The sequence below is a fragment of the Anabrus simplex genome, chromosome 1 (genome assembly GCF_040414725.1).
Source record: "Anabrus simplex isolate iqAnaSimp1 chromosome 1, ASM4041472v1, whole genome shotgun sequence".
Classification (NCBI taxonomy): Eukaryota; Metazoa; Arthropoda; class Insecta; order Orthoptera; family Tettigoniidae; genus Anabrus; species Anabrus simplex.
The window spans coordinates 1,079,920,208-1,079,939,021 of record NC_090265.1 but is presented as its reverse complement, the minus strand read 5'-3'; the positions used below and the strand labels follow the sequence as shown (position 1 = coordinate 1,079,939,021).

Genomic DNA, 18,814 nt, shown 5'->3' with positions numbered 1-18,814 from the left:
GAATGTTTCATCCTAACTATCGCCAGCATACCAGCAATAGATATATTAATGCTATAGGAGTATTATGCATACAGTACTACATACCGCGAACTAGGTTATGTTATAAACGATTATAGAATCAAGTAATACATCTCCAAATAATACATCATCACTGGTCTGTCTGCTGGATCCGAGTTTTGCGAGATTGATCCCAGCCGAGGGCGATGGATTTTAATAGGAGATAAATCCCGAGCATGTTTGGAATTTGTTTACTTGAAATTCACATAAATGTTGATTTTCTAAGGAAAGGAATATTGCTAAAAGACCAGGATTTTAATATTTCAACGTTCCTGTGTGTTCTGTAAGACAATACAGACTTCAAGAAACACGTATTAGGCCCACGGTACTTGTTTATGGTAAAGCATGTTAGAGAATAATAAGAAATAAAAGTACTCTCCAAGAAATTGTAGTAGACAACAATGGGTAAAATTATATGACACAACACTTCGCACAAATGTAAACTATTTATTTATCAGTAGAGCTAATATCCCGCTGAATTTCTCCTTTATTCACTAGTACGATAGCATAATTTGCCACAAACAGCTGATATTAATACAAAAATGTCGGTCATTGAATTACTTGGCTCTGATTGGCCAATTCCAATCGACCATGCCTTCGAATATTCTTTCAGTGCAGCCAATGCTAGCGCAGAACTTGACTTCATTAGTTTAAATGGGTGAGCTGTCGTTTAAAACTAAACAAGTGTCAGAAATTGGTGGAGAAAATGGACGTAGGTTTAAACTACGTACTAAAGTTAACCGCATTTAATTTATACCAGGTTTAACTTGATTTGGAGAAAATGGCCCTAAATATTGGAGCCATAGTTATGCTCCTTAGAAATCTGGATGTTTCCCAAGGTCTCCTAAATGGAACCAGATTAACTGCAAGAAATTTGTATGAAAATTGTTTAGATTTAGAAATGATAAGTGGAGATAGAGCTGAGGAAAGAGCTCTAAATCCCTTGAGTTGATCTCCTTTAACTCCAGCATTATACAATCTTGCAACAGGTCATATTTTGGAAGAACTCAACGAGGAACCTGTTGCAACAGAATACGGATTTCCTGTAACACTTTACCTTAAGCCGTTAACAGTCTTAGGCTTCGTAGATGACACTGTCATCATTGGTAAAGATAAACAATCTGCTCTCGAACTTGCACGAATGACAGATCAAGAATTCAATGAGATTGGTTTGAATATTAATCTATTCAAGTCAGTATGTATCAGTATTGTTTAAAGTAAGCTAATTGGTGAAGATAGCTCAACTTACGGAGCAGACGTCAAGAACTTCTCCCTGGGAGAAGCAATCATCTGGGAGTGAATTTTGAGGGTATTATCACATTCAACTCTCAAGCTTCAATGATTAGTGTAAGAAACAAGATAGAATCAATCAATCAATCAATCAATCAATACTGATCTGCATTTAGGGCAGTCGCCCACATGGTAGATTCCCTATCTGTTGTTTCCTGGCCTTTTCTTAAATGATTTCAAAGAAATTGGAAATTTATTGAACATCTCCCTTGGTAAGTTATGCCAATCCCTAACTCCCCTTCCTATAAATGAATATTTGCCCCAAATTGTCCTCTTGAATTCCAACTTTATCTTCATATTGTGATCTTTCCTACTTTTAAAGACACCACTCAAACTTATTCGTCTACTAATGTCACTCCTCGCCATATCTCCGATGACAGCTCGGAACATACCACTTGTAATACCAATATAGTTGGTCCGTTACTGGACATTATAAATTTTCCAGCTAACTCATTCCTGGTTGCCAGCGTTTCACCCCAGTATGCTAAGTTGGGCTCATCAGTTGGTAAATGAGTTAGCTGGAAAATTTGTAATGTCCAATAACGGACCAACTATATTGGTATTATAAATTTACTCATTCGGAACAAATATTTCAGGTTCCCTATGGCAATCAACATCTATATCATCTGATGGCCAGGCAGGCATCAATTTTTTGAAAAAGAGACAAAGTGTCTCATAGTGCATTGCCACTGCCGGTGGCTTCAATTAGCCTACGCAGTGGCCTCCACAGTATGCACTAGCCATGCATCTTGGTAGATGTGCTATTTACCAAATGATGAGCCCAACTTAGCACACTGGGATGAAACGCTGGCAACCAGGAATGAGTTAGCTGGAATATTTATTATGTCCAATAATGGTCCAACTATATTGGTACCGAGCTCGATAGCTGCAGTCACTTAAGTGCGGCCAGTATCCAGTATTCAGGAGATAGCAGGTTTGAACCCCACTGTCGGCAGCCCTGAAGATGGTTTTCCGTGGTTTCCCATTTTCACACCAGGCAAATGCTGGGGCTGTACCTTAATTAAGACCACGGCCGCTTCCTACCCACTCCTAGCCCTTCCCTGTCCCATTGTCGCCATAAGATCTATCTGTGTCAGTGCGACGTAAAGCATATAGAAAAAAAAAACGATATTGGTATTATAAATTTACTCATTCAGAACAAATACTTCAGGTTCCCTAGGGAATCAACATCTTTATCACATACCACACAGTCAAGCAGCTTGTCTTCTTTCTCCCAAGTTTTCCCAGCCCAAACTTTGTAACATTTTTGTAACGTTACTCTTTTGTCGGAAATCACCCAGAACAAATCAAGCTGCTTTTCTTTGGATTTTTTCCAGTTCATGAATCAAGTAATCCTGGTGAGGGTCCCATACACTGGAACCATACTCTAGTTGGGGTCTTACCAGAGACTTATTTGCCCCCTCCTTTACATCCTTAATACAACCCCTAACCACCCTCATAACCATGTGCAGAGATCTGAGTAGTATAATTGGATGGTTCTGCGGCACCTCCGCCGCCGCACGCCTCCGCCCGCCTCCTCCTCCGCCCGCCTCCTCCTCCGCCCGCCTCCTCCTCCGCCCGCCTCCTCCTCCGCCGCCGCCTCCGCCGCCGCCGCCCGTGGGAAATTTGAATTTTGGCGGGAAATTTGAATTTTGGCGCGAGATTTGAATTTGTAAACAAAGCCACGTGCTTTTTGACAGCTGTCATCGACAACAACGCAACGCTAACCTCACTGCTGCCATCTTGACGGACCTAAACCTCACTAGTACCAACCTAACCTAACTAGCGTGAGGTAAACAAACCCACGTGTTTTTTGACAGCCACGTGCTTTTTGACAGACAACAACGCATCGCTAACCTCAGTACTGCCATCTTGACGGGTCTAACCTTAGTGGTACCAACTTAACCTAACTAGCATGAGGTAAACAAAGCCATGTGCTTTTTGACAGCCACGTGCTTTTTGACAGATTTGTAAACAAAGCCACGTGCTTTTTGACAGACAACAACACATCGCTAACCTCAGTACTGCCATCTTGACGGGCCTAAACCTTAGTGGTACCAACTTAACCTAACTAGCATGAGGTAAACAAAGCCACGTGCTTTTTGACAGCCACGTGTTTTTTGACAGCCACGTGCTTTTTTGACAGCTGTCATCCGCCATCTTTGAGCACGGTGCTGCCCTCTTTCGTCACCTATCATCGGCAGTGCTGCCATCTTGACGGGTCTAAACCTTAGTGCTACCAACTTAACCTCACTAGCGTGAGATAAACAAAGCCACGTGCAGCTGTCATCCGCCATCTTTGAGCATCGTGCTGCCCTCTTTAGCTACTTACCTTTGAAATGTGGTACGTTATCCGCCATCTTGCATCCGAAACCTCAGTGCTGCGCTCTATGTAGTGGTGGCAAATTCTATGTGCTCTTGTTTGGAAACAAAGCCACGTGCAGCTGTCATCCACCATCTTTAATCACCGTGCTGCCCTCTTTAGCTACTTACCTTTGACAGTTGTCATCCGCCATCTTGCATCGCCAACCTCAGTGCCGCACTCTATGTAGTGGCGGCAAATTCCACGTGCTCTTGTTTGGAAACAAATTCACGTGCTATTTTTCTGACAGCTGTCATCCGCCATCTTTGAGCACCGTGCTGCCCTCTTTAGCTACTTACCTTTGAAATGTAGTACGTCACAGCTGTCATCCGCCATCTTTAATCCAGAGAGAACAGTGCTGCAATCTATGTGGTGGCGGCAAATTCCACGTGCTTTACAAATCAACATGCTTTTTTGACAGCTGTCAACCGCCATCTTTAATCACCGTGCTGCCATCTATGTGGTGGCGGTAATTTCCACATGCTTTACAAACCTATATGCTTTTCTGACAGCTGTCATCCGCCATCTTTAATCCAGAGAGAACAGTGCTGCCCTCTATGTGGTGGCGGCAAATTCCACGTGCTCTTCTTTGGAAACAAAGCTATGTGCAGCTGTCATCCGCCATCTTTGAGCACCGTGCTGCGAGCAATTTCGTCAGTTGTCATCCGCCATCTTTAATCTACAGAACACCGTGCTGCCCTCTTTATGGCTACTACCTTAAGCACGTAGTAGCGGGCAATTTGAAAAGTTCTGTTAGCTATCATCCGCCATCTTTAATCACCGTGCTGCCATCTTTAGCTAGATACCTTTGAAATGTGCCGGCGGATAATTTGAAAAATGCTTTTTGACAGCAGCTATCTTTGAGCACCGTGCTACCCTCTATGTGGTGGCGGCAAATTCTACATGCTTTACAAACCCACGCGCTTTTTTTTTTTGACAGCCATCTTTAAGCAACAGAGTACAGTGCTGCCCTCTTTGTTGTGGCGGCAAATTCCACGTGCTCTTGTTTGGAAACAAAGCCACATGCTCTTTTGACAGCTGTCACCCGCCATCTTTAACCAACAGAGCACTATGCTGCGGACAATTTCGTTAGCTGTCATCCGACATCTTTAATCAACAGAGCACCGTGCTGCCCTCATGCGGGGTAATTTCGTTAGCTGCCATCCGCCATCTTTAAACACCGTGCTGCCCTCTTTATGACTACTACCTTAAGCACGTAGTAGCGGGCAATTTCGTTAGCTGTCATCCGCTATCTTTGAGCACCGTGCTGCTCTCTGTAGTAGCGGGTAATTTGAAAAGTTCTGTTAGCTGCCATCCGCCATCTTTGAGCACCGTGCTGCCATCTATGTGGTGGCGGCAAATTCCACATGCTTTACAAACTCACGCGCAGCTGTCATCCACCATCTTACATCGCAAACCTCAGTGCTACACTCTATGTGGTAGCGGATAATTTTAAAAAGAAAAATTCTACAGCAGCCATCTCTCGACGCTAATTGCACAAGATGGTAGCTATACATGACTCCTTAAAGGTGCTCATGCAAGATGATCGCTATACATAGACGCCCTTGGGATGCTTGCGCAAGATGGCGGTTATACAAGGCTCCTTATGAGGGATGCTTGCGCGAGATGGTGGTTGCTCTTATGAGGTGGCTCAAGGATCCATGGCTAGAGACGCCCTAAGGATGCTTGCGCAAGATGGCGGATGCAAGATGGCGGCTATACATAGCTCCTTATGAGACAGCCAGTACAACATGTGATCAGAACATTGATTGATGTGTTCAGAACACTGTACTCGATACAACATGTGATTAAAACATTGTGTGGTGTGTTCAGAACACTAATCGAACGCTGTATTAGGGGATACCTTTGTTTAGATTGAAACATAACAAGACTAGAATTGAACACTGCACATTGATTGATGTGTTCAGAACACAAAATAAGTAGAATCGAACACTGTACTCGATGTCGTTAACTTCAACATGTGATTAAAACATTGGCTGGTGTGTTCAGAACACTACATAAGTAGAATCGAACGCTGTATTAGGGGATACCTTTGTTTAGATTGAAACATAACAAGACTAGAATTGAACACTGCACTCGATGTCGGAAGATCAGATTGAAACATAACAAGACTAGAATTGAACACTGTACATTGATTGATGTGTTCAGAACACAAAATAAGTAGAATCGAACACTGTACTCGATGTCGTTAACTTCAACATGTGATTAAAACATTGTCTGGTGTGTTCAGAACACTACATAAGTAGAATCGAACGCTGTATTAGGGGATACCTTTGTTCTAAGAAGATCAGATTGAAACATAACAAGACTAGAATTGAACACTGCACTCGATGTCGTTACATGTGATCAGAACAATGATTGATGTGTTCAGATCACTAAACAAGTAGAACCGAACACTGTACAACATGTTAGGGGGGGTATACCTTTGTTTAGATTGAAACATAACAAGACTAGAATTGAACACTGCACTTGATGTCGTTACATGTGATCAGAACAATGATTGATGTGTTCAGATCACGAAACAAGTAGAACCGAACACTGTACAACATGTTAGGGGATACCTTTGTTTAGATTGAAACTAACAAGACTAGAATCGAACACTGCACTCGATGTCGTTACATGTGACCCGATACAACATGTTAGGGGATACCTTTATCCTAAGAACCGAACACTGTACAACATGTTAGGGGATACCTTTGTTTAGATTGAAACTAACAAGACTAGAATCGAACACTGCACTCGATGTCGTTACATGTGATCCGATACAACATGTTAGGGGATACCTTTGTTTAGATTGAAACATAGCAAGCCTAGAATCGAACATTGTTTGATGTGTTCAGTACAACTTCAATGATTAACATACACACTGTGCACATATCGCATAGCTAAAAACACACTGTGCACATATCGCATACCTAACACTTCAAATGATTTGCTTAGTACGAAAATAAAAATAAAAAATCTATACCGCGTAGCTAACTCGTTCATCACACTGCTAAGACGCTTAGTAATTGTGAATACACTCATACGAAAATCAAGAAAGCACACTGCGTAGCCAACTCGCTCGGCACGAAAAAAATCTATACCGCGTAGCTAACTCGTTCATCACACTGCTAAGACGCTTAGTAATTGTGAATACACTCATACGAAAATCAAGAAAGCACACTGCGTAGCCAACTCGCTCGGCTCACTCGCTTAGTATTTGCAACACACACGGATAAGAATGTTCCGAGATACTTACATGTTTTTTAAGGGAGGGTGAAAGATCATAAATTATATGTACACACATGTTGTCTCCTCCAAGTTGTAAGATGAAATAGACGCAGTACTGCAAGTTTCCGCTCTAGCTGGCGAACGGAAGTAGCATGATATCTCAGCAAAAAATAAAAATACGCGTGAGCTTGCAAGTCAGACACAATGATGGATACCGCGATTCAAATCATGGTAACTTATGCCGTCGGGAAGGGCATCCGGCTAGATCACGTAATGATGATCGCACAGGTCCCACGCCTAGCATTTACAGCTTCCAGTTCGAACCCGCTATCATCCGAAGTAGCGAGAATGATTGAAGAGTGTTTTAGTGTGATTCATTTGTTGGATGGAGGCGTTAAGCTGCCTTCTTCGGTAGGAGTAGGCTATGTCGGGATATCGATTTAAAATCCTAGTCAGGAAGGGCAGCCGGTCGTAAAACTATGGTGTGAGGCGGGGTGTGCAAAAAAGCTAGCAATAAGTAAGGGCTGTTGATGGGGACGTTAAACCTTGTGCAGACTCCTTCGAAAATTATTTTTTGAGTACAAGTGTGTTGATGCTGATTCATTTGTCGGATGGAGGCAATAAGCCTTGTGCAGGCTTCTTCAGTGGAGTAGGCTATGTATCGGTACCGGGATATCTAGTTATAAAACCCGCTACAACAAATTTATCGCGTATACTGCGATTTAAAATCCTAGTCAGGAAGGGCAGCCGGTCGTATAAAACTATGGTGTGAGGCGGGGTGTGCAAAAAAGCCAGCATTAAGTAAGGGCTGTTGATAGGAGGCGTTAAACCATGTGCAAGCTCCTTCACCAGGAGAAGCCTACATGCCGGTACCGTGCAGGTTCTTTCGATAGGAGTAGTCACTGTGTGTGTTTTAACCTCTCCGTACAATCATGATAGTTTACGTTAGGAACTTACATAGGCTAAATGCTACACATTCCGTGTAAGAGGTTAGATACTGCCAGTTTTGCGTCAGGAAGGGCAACTCAACAAATTCTTGCGATTTAAAATCCTAGTCAGGAAGGGCAGCCGGTCGTATAAAACTATAGTGTGAGGCGGGGTGTGCAAAAAAGCCAGCATTAAGTAAGGGCTGTTGATAGGAGGCGTTAAACCATGTCCAAGCTCCTTCACCAGGAGAAGCCTACATGCCGGTACCGTGCAGGTTCTTTCGATAGGAGTAGGCACTGTGTGTGTTTTAACCTCTCCGTACAATCATGATAGTTTACGTTAGGAACTTACATAGGCTAAATGCTACACATTCCGTAGCAGAGCCGGGAATCGAACTCGGACCTCCGAGGGTAGCAGCTAACTACTACACTACAGAGGAGGACTATTTCAGAATATTTTACAACCTTAATTAGTACTGTGTTTTAAGAGCTTGAATGGTACTCAGCTAAGAAGACGTTCGCGAGTTACAAGCCGCTTATCAGTGTCCTCGTTCAAGGCCGAGCTGGAAGATACGTGTACAATTTCAGCTAATACACGCATTCCGCTGCTCGCTCTGCGCTGATACGACTTCATGGACAGTAGAACAAACCCATAGCCTACAGTATGCATGCCTCTCACCCGGTAGTCTCGGGTTCGATTCTCTTGGGAATAAAAATGTGTTTAAATCGCAAGAATTTGTTGAGTTGTCCTTTGCACACTCTTGCCTTCGCGATGCGTGTTCGATAATTGTTTTCAACCGGTTGCCCTTCCTGACGTCAAAGAACTCGGATTAAGAATCTGTCGAGAATCGGGGGTTTTACAGCTAGATGCACTTCTTAGATTTTAAATCACGAACTATTGTTTTACTGCTGGATGCCCTTCCTGACTAAGATTTTAAATCGCAAGAATTTGTTTTAAGACTCAAGTCTTGTTATGTTTCTTTTCGTAATCTGCAAGTCTAAACAAGCATATCGCTGCACACTCTTGCCTTCGCGATGCGTGTTCGATAATTGTTTTCAACTAGTTGCCCTTCCTGACGTCAAAGAACTCGGATTAAGAATCTGTCGAGAATCGGGGGATATACAGCTAGATTTTAAATCACGAACTATTGTTTTACTGCTGGATGCCCTTCCTGACTAAGATTTTAAATCGCAAGAATTTGTTTTAAGACTCAAGTCTTGTTATGTTTCTTTTCGTAATCTGCAAGTCTAAACAAGCATATCGCTGCACACTCTTGCCTTCGCGATGCGTGTTCGATAATTGTTTTCAACCGGTTGCCCTTCCTGACGTCAAAGAACTCGGATTAAGAATCTGTCGAGAATCGGGGGGTTTTACTGCTAGATTTTAAATCACGAACTATTGTTTTACTGCTGGATGCCCTTCCTGACTAAGATTTTAAATCGCAAGAATTTGTTTTAAGACTCAAGTCTTGTTATGTTTCTTTTCGTAATCTGCAAGTCTAAACAAGCATATCGCTGCACACTCTTGCCTTCGCGATGCGTGTTCGATAATTGTTTTCAACTAGTTGCCCTTCCTGACGTCAAAGAACTCGGATTAAGAATCTGTCGAGAATCGGGGGTTTTACCGCTAGATTTTAAATCACGAACTATTGTTTTACTGCTGGATGCCCTTCCTGACTAAGATTTTAAATCGCAAGAATTTGTTTTAAGACTCAAGTCTTGTTATGTTTCTTTTCGTAATCTGCAAGTCTAAACAAGCATATCGCTGCACACTCTTGCCTTCGCGATGCGTGTTCGATAATTGTTTTCAACTAGTTGCCCTTCCTGACGTCAAAGAACTCGGATTAAGAATCTGTCGAGAATCGGGGGTTTTACTGCTAGATTTTAAATCACGAACTATTGTTTTACTGCTGGATGCCCTTCCTGACTAAGATTTTAAATCGCAAGAATTTGTTTTAAGACTCAAGTCTTGTTATGTTTCTTTTCGTAATCTGCAAGTCTAAACAAGCATATCGCTGCACACTCTTGCCTTCGCGATGCATGTTCGATAATTGTTTTCAACTAGTTGCCCTTCCTGACGTCAAAGAACTCGGATTAAGAATCTGTCGAAAATCGGGGGTTTTACTGCTAGATTTTAAATCACGAACTATTGTTTTACTGCTGGATGCCCTTCCTGACTAAGATTTTAAATCGCAAGAATTTGTTTTAAGACTCAAGTCTTGTTATGTTTCTTTTCGTAATCTGCAAGTCTAAACAAGCATATCGCTGCACACTCTTGCCTTCGCGATGCGTGTTCGATAATTGTTTTCAACTAGTTGCCCTTCCTGACGTCAGAGAACTCGATTAAGAATCTGTCGAGAATCGGGGGTTTTACAGCTAGATGCACTTCTTAGATTTTAAATCACGAACTATTGTTTTACTGCTGGATGCCCTTCCTGACTAAGATTTTAAATCGCAAGAATTTGTTTTAAGACTCAAGTCTTGTTATGTTTCTTTTCGTAATCTGCAAGTCTAAACAAGCATATCGCTGCACACTCTTGCCTTCGCGATGCGTGTTCGATAATTGTTTTCAACCGGTTGCCCTTCCTGACGTCAAAGAACTCGGATTAAGAATCTGTCGAGAATCGGGGATTTACAGCTAGATGCTCGCCGGATACCCTTCCCGACGGCATAAGTTACCAGGATTTGAATCGCGGTATCCATCATTGTGTCTGACTTGCAAGCTCACGCGTATTTTTATTTTTTGCTGAGATATCATGCTACTTCCGTTCGCCAGCTAGAGCGGAAACTCGCAGTACTGCGTCTATTTCATCTTACAACTTGGAGGAGACAACATGTGTGTACATATAATTTATGATCTTTCACCCTCCCTTAAAAAACATGTAAGTATCTCGGAACATTCTTATCCGTGTGTGTTGCAAATACTAAGCGAGTGAGCCGAGCGAGTTGGCTACGCAGTGTGCTTTCTTGATTTTCGTATGAGTGTATTCACAATTACTAAGCGTCTTAGCAGTGTGATGAACGAGTTAGCTACGCGGTATAGAGTTTTTTTCGTGCCGAGCGAGTTGGCTACGCAGTGTGCTTTCTTGATTTTCGTATGAGTGTATTCACAATTACTAAGCGTCTTAGCAGTGTGATGAACGAGTTAGCTACGCGGTATAGATTTTTTATTTTTATTTTCGTACTAAGCAAATCATTTGAAGTGTTAGGTATGCGATATGTGCACAGTGTGTTTTTAGCTATGCGATATGTGCACAGTGTGTATGTTAATCATTGAAGTTGTACTGAACACATCAAACAATGTTCGATTCTAGGCTTGCTATGTTTCAATCTAAACAAAGGTATCCCCTAACATGTTGTATCGGATCACATGTAACGACATCGAGTGCAGTGTTCGATTCTAGTCTTGTTAGTTTCAATCTAAACAAAGGTATCCCCTAACATGTTGTACAGTGTTCGGTTCTTAGGATAAAGGTATCCCCTAACATGTTGTATCGGGTCACATGTAACGACATCGAGTGCAGTGTTCGATTCTAGTCTTGTTAGTTTCAATCTAAACAAAGGTATCCCCTAACATGTTGTACAGTGTTCGGTTCTACTTGTTTCGTGATCTGAACACATCAATCATTGTTCTGATCACATGTAACGACATCGAGTGCAGTGTTCAATTCTAGTCTTGTTATGTTTCAATCTAAACAAAGGTATACCCCCCCTAACATGTTGTACAGTGTTCGGTTCTACTTGTTTAGTGATCTGAACACATCAATCATTGTTCTGATCACATGTAACGACATCGAGTGCAGTGTTCAATTCTAGTCTTGTTATGTTTCAATCTGATCTTCTTAGAACAAAGGTATCCCCTAATACAGCGTTCGATTCTACTTATGTAGTGTTCTGAACACACCAGACAATGTTTTAATCACATGTTGAAGTTAACGACATCGAGTACAGTGTTCGATTCTACTTATTTTGTGTTCTGAACACATCAATCAATGTACAGTGTTCAATTCTAGTCTTGTTATGTTTCAATCTGATCTTCCGACATCGAGTGCAGTGTTCAATTCTAGTCTTGTTATGTTTCAATCTAAACAAAGGTATCCCCTAATACAGCGTTCGATTCTACTTATGTAGTGTTCTGAACACACCAGCCAATGTTTTAATCACATGTTGAAGTTAACGACATCGAGTACAGTGTTCGATTCTACTTATTTTGTGTTCTGAACACATCAATCAATGTGCAGTGTTCAATTCTAGTCTTGTTATGTTTCAATCTAAACAAAGGTATCCCCTAATACAGCGTTCGATTAGTGTTCTGAACACACCACACAATGTTTTAATCACATGTTGTATCGAGTACAGTGTTCTGAACACATCAATCAATGTTCTGATCACATGTTGTACTGGCTGTCTCATAAGGAGCTATGTATAGCCGCCATCTTGCATCCGCCATCTTGCGCAAGCATCCTTAGGGCGTCTCTAGCCATGGATCCTTGAGCCACCTCATAAGAGCAACCACCATCTCGCGCAAGCATCCCTCATAAGGAGACTTGTATAACCGCCATCTTGCGCAAGCATCCCAAGGGCGTCTATGTATAGCGATCATCTTGCATGAGCACCTTTAAGGAGTCATGTATAGCTACCATCTTGTGCAATTAGCGTCGAGAGATGGCTGCTGTAGAATTTTTCTTTTTAAAATTATCCGCTACCACATAGAGTGTAGCACTGAGGTTTGCGATGTAAGATGGTGGATGACAGCTGCGCATGAGTTTGTAAAGCATGTGGAATTTGCCGCCACCACATAGATGGCAGCACGGTGCTCAAAGATGGCGGATGACAGCTAACAGAACTTTTCAAATTACCCGCTACTACAGAGAGCAGCACGGTGCTCAAAGATAGCGGATGACAGCTAACGAAATTGCCCGCTACTACGTGCTTAAGGTAGTAGTCATAAAGAGGGCAGCACGGTGTTTAAAGATGGCGGATGGCAGCTAACGAAATTACCCCGCATGAGGGCAGCACGGTGCTCTGTTGATTAAAGATGTCGGATGACAGCTAACGAAATTGTCCGCAGCATAGTGCTCTGTTGGTTAAAGATGGCGGGTGACAGCTGTCAAAAGAGCATGTGGCTTTGTTTCCAAACAAGAGCACGTGGAATTTGCCGCCACAACAAAGAGGGCAGCACTGTACTCTGTTGCTTAAAGATGGCTGTCAAAAAAAAAAAAGCGCGTGGGTTTGTAAAGCATGTAGAATTTGCCGCCACCACATAGAGGGTAGCACGGTGCTCAAAGATAGCTGCTGTCAAAAAGCATTTTTCAAATTATCCGCCGCCACATTTCAAAGGTATCTAGCTAAAGATGGCAGCACGGTGATTAAAGATGGCAGATGATAGCTAACAGAACTTTTCAAATTGCCCGCTACTACGTGCTTAAGGTAGTAGCCATAAAGAGGGCAGCACGGTGTTCTGTAGATTAAAGATGGCGGATGACAACTGACGAAATTGCTCGCAGCACGGTGCTCAAAGATGGCGGATGACAGCTGCACATAGCTTTGTTTCCAAAGAAGAGCACGTGGAATTTGCCGCCACCACATAGAGGGCAGCACTGTTCTCTCTGGATTAAAGATGGCGGATGACAGCTGTCAGAAAAGCATATAGGTTTGTAAAGCATGTGGAAATTACCGCCACCACATAGATGGCAGCACGGTGATTAAAGATGGCGGTTGACAGCTGTCAAAAAAGCATGTTGATTTGTAAAGCACGTGGAATTTGCCGCCACCACATAGATTGCAGCACTGTTCTCTCTGGATTAAAGATGGCGGATGACAGCTGTGACGTACTACATTTCAAAGGTAAGTAGCTAAAGAGGGCAGCACGGTGCTCAAAGATGGCGGATGACAGCTGTCAGAAAAATAGCACGTGAATTTGTTTCCAAACAAGAGCACGTGGAATTTGCCGCCACTACATAGAGTGCGGCACTGAGGTTGGCGATGCAAGATGGCGGATGACAACTGTCAAAGGTAAGTAGCTAAAGAGGGCAGCACGGTGATTAAAGATGGTGGATGACAGCTGCACGTGGCTTTGTTTCCAAACAAGAGCACATAGAATTTGCCACCACTACATAGAGCGCAGCACTGAGGTTTCGGATGCAAGATGGCGGATAACGTACCACATTTCAAAGGTAAGTAGCTAAAGAGGGCAGCACGATGCTCAAAGATGGCGGATGACAGCTGCACGTGGCTTTGTTTATCTCACGCTAGTGAGGTTAAGTTGGTAGCACTAAGGTTTAGACCCGTCAAGATGGCAGCACTGCCGATGATAGGTGACGAAAGAGGGCAGCACCGTGCTCAAAGATGGCGGATGACAGCTGTCAAAAAAGCACGTGGCTGTCAAAAAACACGTGGCTGTCAAAAAGCACGTGGCTTTGTTTACCTCATGCTAGTTAGGTTAAGTTGGTACCACTAAGGTTTAGGCCCGTCAAGATGGCAGTACTGAGGTTAGCGATGTGTTGTTGTCTGTCAAAAAGCACGTGGCTTTGTTTACAAATCTGTCAAAAAGCACGTGGCTGTCAAAAAGCACATGGCTTTGTTTACCTCATGCTAGTTAGGTTAAGTTGGTACCACTAAGGTTAGACCCGTCAAGATGGCAGTACTGAGGTTAGCGATGCGTTGTTGTCTGTCAAAAAGCACGTGGCTGTCAAAAAACACGTGGGTTTGTTTACCTCACGCTAGTTAGGTTAGGTTGGTACTAGTGAGGTTTAGGTCCGTCAAGATGGCAGCAGTGAGGTTAGCGTTGCGTTGTTGTCGATGACAGCTGTCAAAAAGCACGTGGCTTTGTTTACAAATTCAAATCTCGCGCCAAAATTCAAATTTCCCGCCAAAATTCAAATTTCCCACGGGCGGCGGCGGCGGAGGAGGAGGCGGCGGGAGGAGGAGGAGGCGCCCGAACTCTCCCATTATACTACTGATCTGCACCCTTTATTACCCTTTGATTACCCCAATGAAGATCTTTCCTTATATTAACACCTACAATGGTCCCCAAAAGGAACTTTCACCCCATCAATGCAGTAATTAAAACAGAGAGGACTTTTCCTATTTGTGAAACTCACAGCCTGACTTTTAACCCCGTTTATCATCATACCATTGCATGCTGTCCATCTCACAACATTATCGAGGTCATTTTGCAGTTGCTCACAATATTGTAACTTATTTATTTCTCTATACAGAATAACATCATCTGCAAAAAGCCATATCTCTGATTCCACTTCTTTACTCATATCATTGATATATATATAACAAAACACAAAGGTCCAATTATACTGCTTTGAAGAATTCCCCTCTTAATTATTACAGGGTCAGATAAAGCCTCATATTCTAATATTCTTTGAGATCTATTTTCTAGAAATATAGCTACCCATTCAATCACTCTTTTGTCTAGTCCAATTGCACTCATTTTTAATCTCTGTCATCCTCACTTCTTTTGCAAACTAATCAAAAAGTTTGTGTTCTAAATACCTCAATTTGTCCATCTTTCATTTACCAGTTTCAAACAATCTCCTTCAAGCAAATTCCTGTAAAATTCCTTGAAGATTCAGATAAAATGATCAGATGCACATCTAAAGAAATCTTACAAGTTCCCGCTTATGCCGGACACCATGCTATACAGTTCTAGGAAATTAAAGGGTGTAGGACTATTCCATTTGTGTTGGAGGCTGTTCTTCAATGTATTAATGCCCTTAGAATACTCTTTAATTACAGAGATCCTTACATACATATCAGGGAACCAAAAGAAGAAATCTCCAATTGTTTGAAAAGGCTTCGTCTAACACCAGATAACAGCATGTGAATAAAAAGGATGTTTTTTTAGAGCCCCCCGCCGGAAAATAAGAATCAAGTTGAGTGAAGTTGAATGTGGTTAAGTGGTGTGACCTCCCACAGAAAGGGAAAGGATTTATCCTTTCTTGTCAACACCCTCCAGCCAATTAGTGGGTTAATCGCCTTCAAGGATTATCTTGTAGTAAATGGCATGATGCCTTGAAAATGTCAGGAAATGTAGTGGCTGTATGACCTACTCCAGGCACGACCATGGACATTAACCGTTGTCAGCACTGCCACAACAAAATAGAAATATTTGCGCACGTCCTCGGTTACTGCTCACAAGGGGAAGCTCTATAAAATACAAGGCATCTATCATTGCTCAAGCATTAAGGGAACTCAGGTTTTACAGTCTTTGAGGAGAATAATGGTCTCTCTCTGTTACAGGCAACACCTGTCAAATTGACATGATAATGATAGCCTCCACAGACCACTGAAAGGTCTTTGTAATAGATCCAATGATCAGATTCGAAAACATCCAAAACACAATCCAATGACATACATGATGAAAAGAAAACAACATATGAGCTAACCACTCCATTCTATCAAGAAGAATACCAGCTGGATGATATCAAAGTCATTGGATTAATGGTTGGTTCTAGAGGAACCATTCCTCTCTTTTTTGTCAAGTTCTGCAAATCGTTTAACCGCAATTAGGCATTAACAAGAGAAGTGCAGTGACTGCCTTGAAATTTTTTGGTCCAAATCCTGAAGAACGATATCCTCCAACCTTTTTAATACAACAGCATATGTAAAATGTGCTAACCAACCATTATTCACAATTACTTTATTTATTTTTTTGGTATAATTTATCCACAGGACCAATCTCCAGTTGGGGAAAGTCTGACCGACCGACCAACTGTAAATCACATGAAAGGTTTGCTACATTTTAAATTTAAGAAAAGGTGTTACCTCCCAGTTTGGTGGACATCGGCATATGAAGGAGTCATAGCTGTCTTCACAAGTACCACCATTCCGACATGGGTTACTGGAACATTCATTTGCCTTCAACTTGTTTCGTAGTGCTATTATCATCCTTCTTAGGCCTGCTACCTGAAATATGACATAACCATAAATCAGAAAGTATTTAACTATAACAATGGCAAAGAGTGGCACTTGTTAAAATGTGTATGTCACTTGGTATTACTGCAGCATGACAATGAAAGAAATAAAATAAAACCTGGTCATGATTTCTTCTTCCTTTTTATTTGCTAGTGTTTTAATGTCACATCAACCCACATAGGTTTCTGTCGATAATGAAACTGGAAAGGCTAGGACAGGGAAGGTAACAGACATGGCCTTACAACTAAGGTAAGCCCCAGTATCTGTCTCATGTAAATGCAAAACTTAGGAAACAACATAAAACCATCTGATGGTAGAGTTTGAGTTCACTATCTCCCAAATATAAGTTTACATGGTCCATAGTGCATAGCCAGTGGCAAGAGTTTAAAGTGATATATATTTTTTTTTTTTTTTTCAAATTCTCATGGGTAGTATTAATTGGTGGTATTTGTGTTGAAAATTTCACTATATAAATTCTTATTAAATTTGCACTGGTTTTCAGGTAAAACTATTGAGTAATGACTGAAATGTAAGTAATCATTATCAATTAACGATTAAGTTAGTACATAATTAAGATAACACTTATGTTGAAAACTTCATTGCCAAATGGCAACATTTATTCACATTTTGATATCAGACACATCAATCAACAATCACCAAATTTGCATATACAACAGGTAGTGACATTTTCATTTTACTTACCGGTAGTTATTGTTCTGTCCATTACAGCTAAATTACATTTAGAGAATAATCTGTAGCTGTCAGCATTTGATACTGTCAATCAGAGGCACTGAGGGGACTTCTCACAGAAAACATGTAAGAACCATCTTTTGCTTTCACTGCTAATGGTGTTGTTACAGTATCATATTTGTCATCTTTCTCATGGCTTAAATGTTCAGCAATGCTATGAAATTCTTTGTAACAAGCAAATCAGAGTTATTAGAATCTATCCTGAATGCATTTAATTTGTTGAACTCCCCTTGCAGCCTCAGCAGTGTCTTCAATCATTATGGAATTCAGTTTAGATAGAGGTATGCAACAGCAGGCTTTCAAATTGTTTTCCCAGTTTATTTCTAGCTATGAGTGCCATGCTTTATGTAAATTCTCATTAAATTTCTATCTATTTCAAAAGAGGCTACACACTAATATTTCACATTTGGTTCTCAGTGAGCTAATTTGAGGGTGGGCGTAGGTGAGCTATGGGCTTTTCTTGAGATTGAAATTCCAAGATTGGATCTGATATTAACCTGCAATTATCAGAAACAAATATTCATTGTACCTTTACAGTTTTACAGTAATTGATATCACTCAAGTTATTACCTAATAAATTTTGTGCAGGAAATGAAATACTTTCTTTCTTAGAAGAGAAGTCAACAACTGCATCAAAATATTTAGCAATGTATACCAATGAATGAAACCAGCAAGACCAGAGTGTCAATATAGGCAGTGCGAAGGGTTTTACCTCTAAATCTGGATGGTTGTCAGGGAGGTATTGTTTCTATTCAGAGTAAGTTCTACACATGCCTTCTGATCATATGATACCAAAGTACAACTTTGAAAAACTGTTTGAGACCCAGATAACAAAAAAAGAAGACTGGGATATCAACCAATGGAATACTGAAAAAGAAGATATAGTGTGGTGGACTGATGGCTCAAAGACTGTAGATGGCATATGAGGAGGGATCAACAGGGAAGACCTGAGAGATAAATCCAGATGAGCCTGGGCAAACACACTACAGTCTTTCAAGCTGAACTGATAGCTATCACAAGATGTCTCAAAGAAAATCTGAAAATGAACTATAGGAATAAGAACATTTTCATTTTTACGGATCCCCAAGCAGCCATTAAGGCACTAGAAGCAGTCCCTATAATATCCAGAATTGTCCGAAATTGCCATTCACTTCTCCTGAAGCTCTCAAGGTACAACATTGTCAAAATAATATGGGTACCAGGGCATGCAGGTATAGAAGGAAATGAAAAGGCAGATAAACTGGCCAGGAAAGGGGCAGAAACA

At 41.5% G+C, this 18,814-nt stretch overlaps 1 protein-coding gene across 1 annotated transcript in view; it reads right to left on the bottom strand.

The window, feature by feature from the left end:
• Positions 1-18,814, bottom strand: part of Cubn (Cubilin) — an 882,604-nt gene that overhangs the window by 833,368 nt on the left and 30,422 nt on the right. Inside the window, exon 3 of the mRNA XM_068225286.1 lies at positions 16,651-16,791. Within this exon, the coding sequence (XP_068081387.1) occupies positions 16,651-16,791 (141 nt within the window). The remainder of the gene's footprint in view (positions 1-16,650; positions 16,792-18,814) is intronic.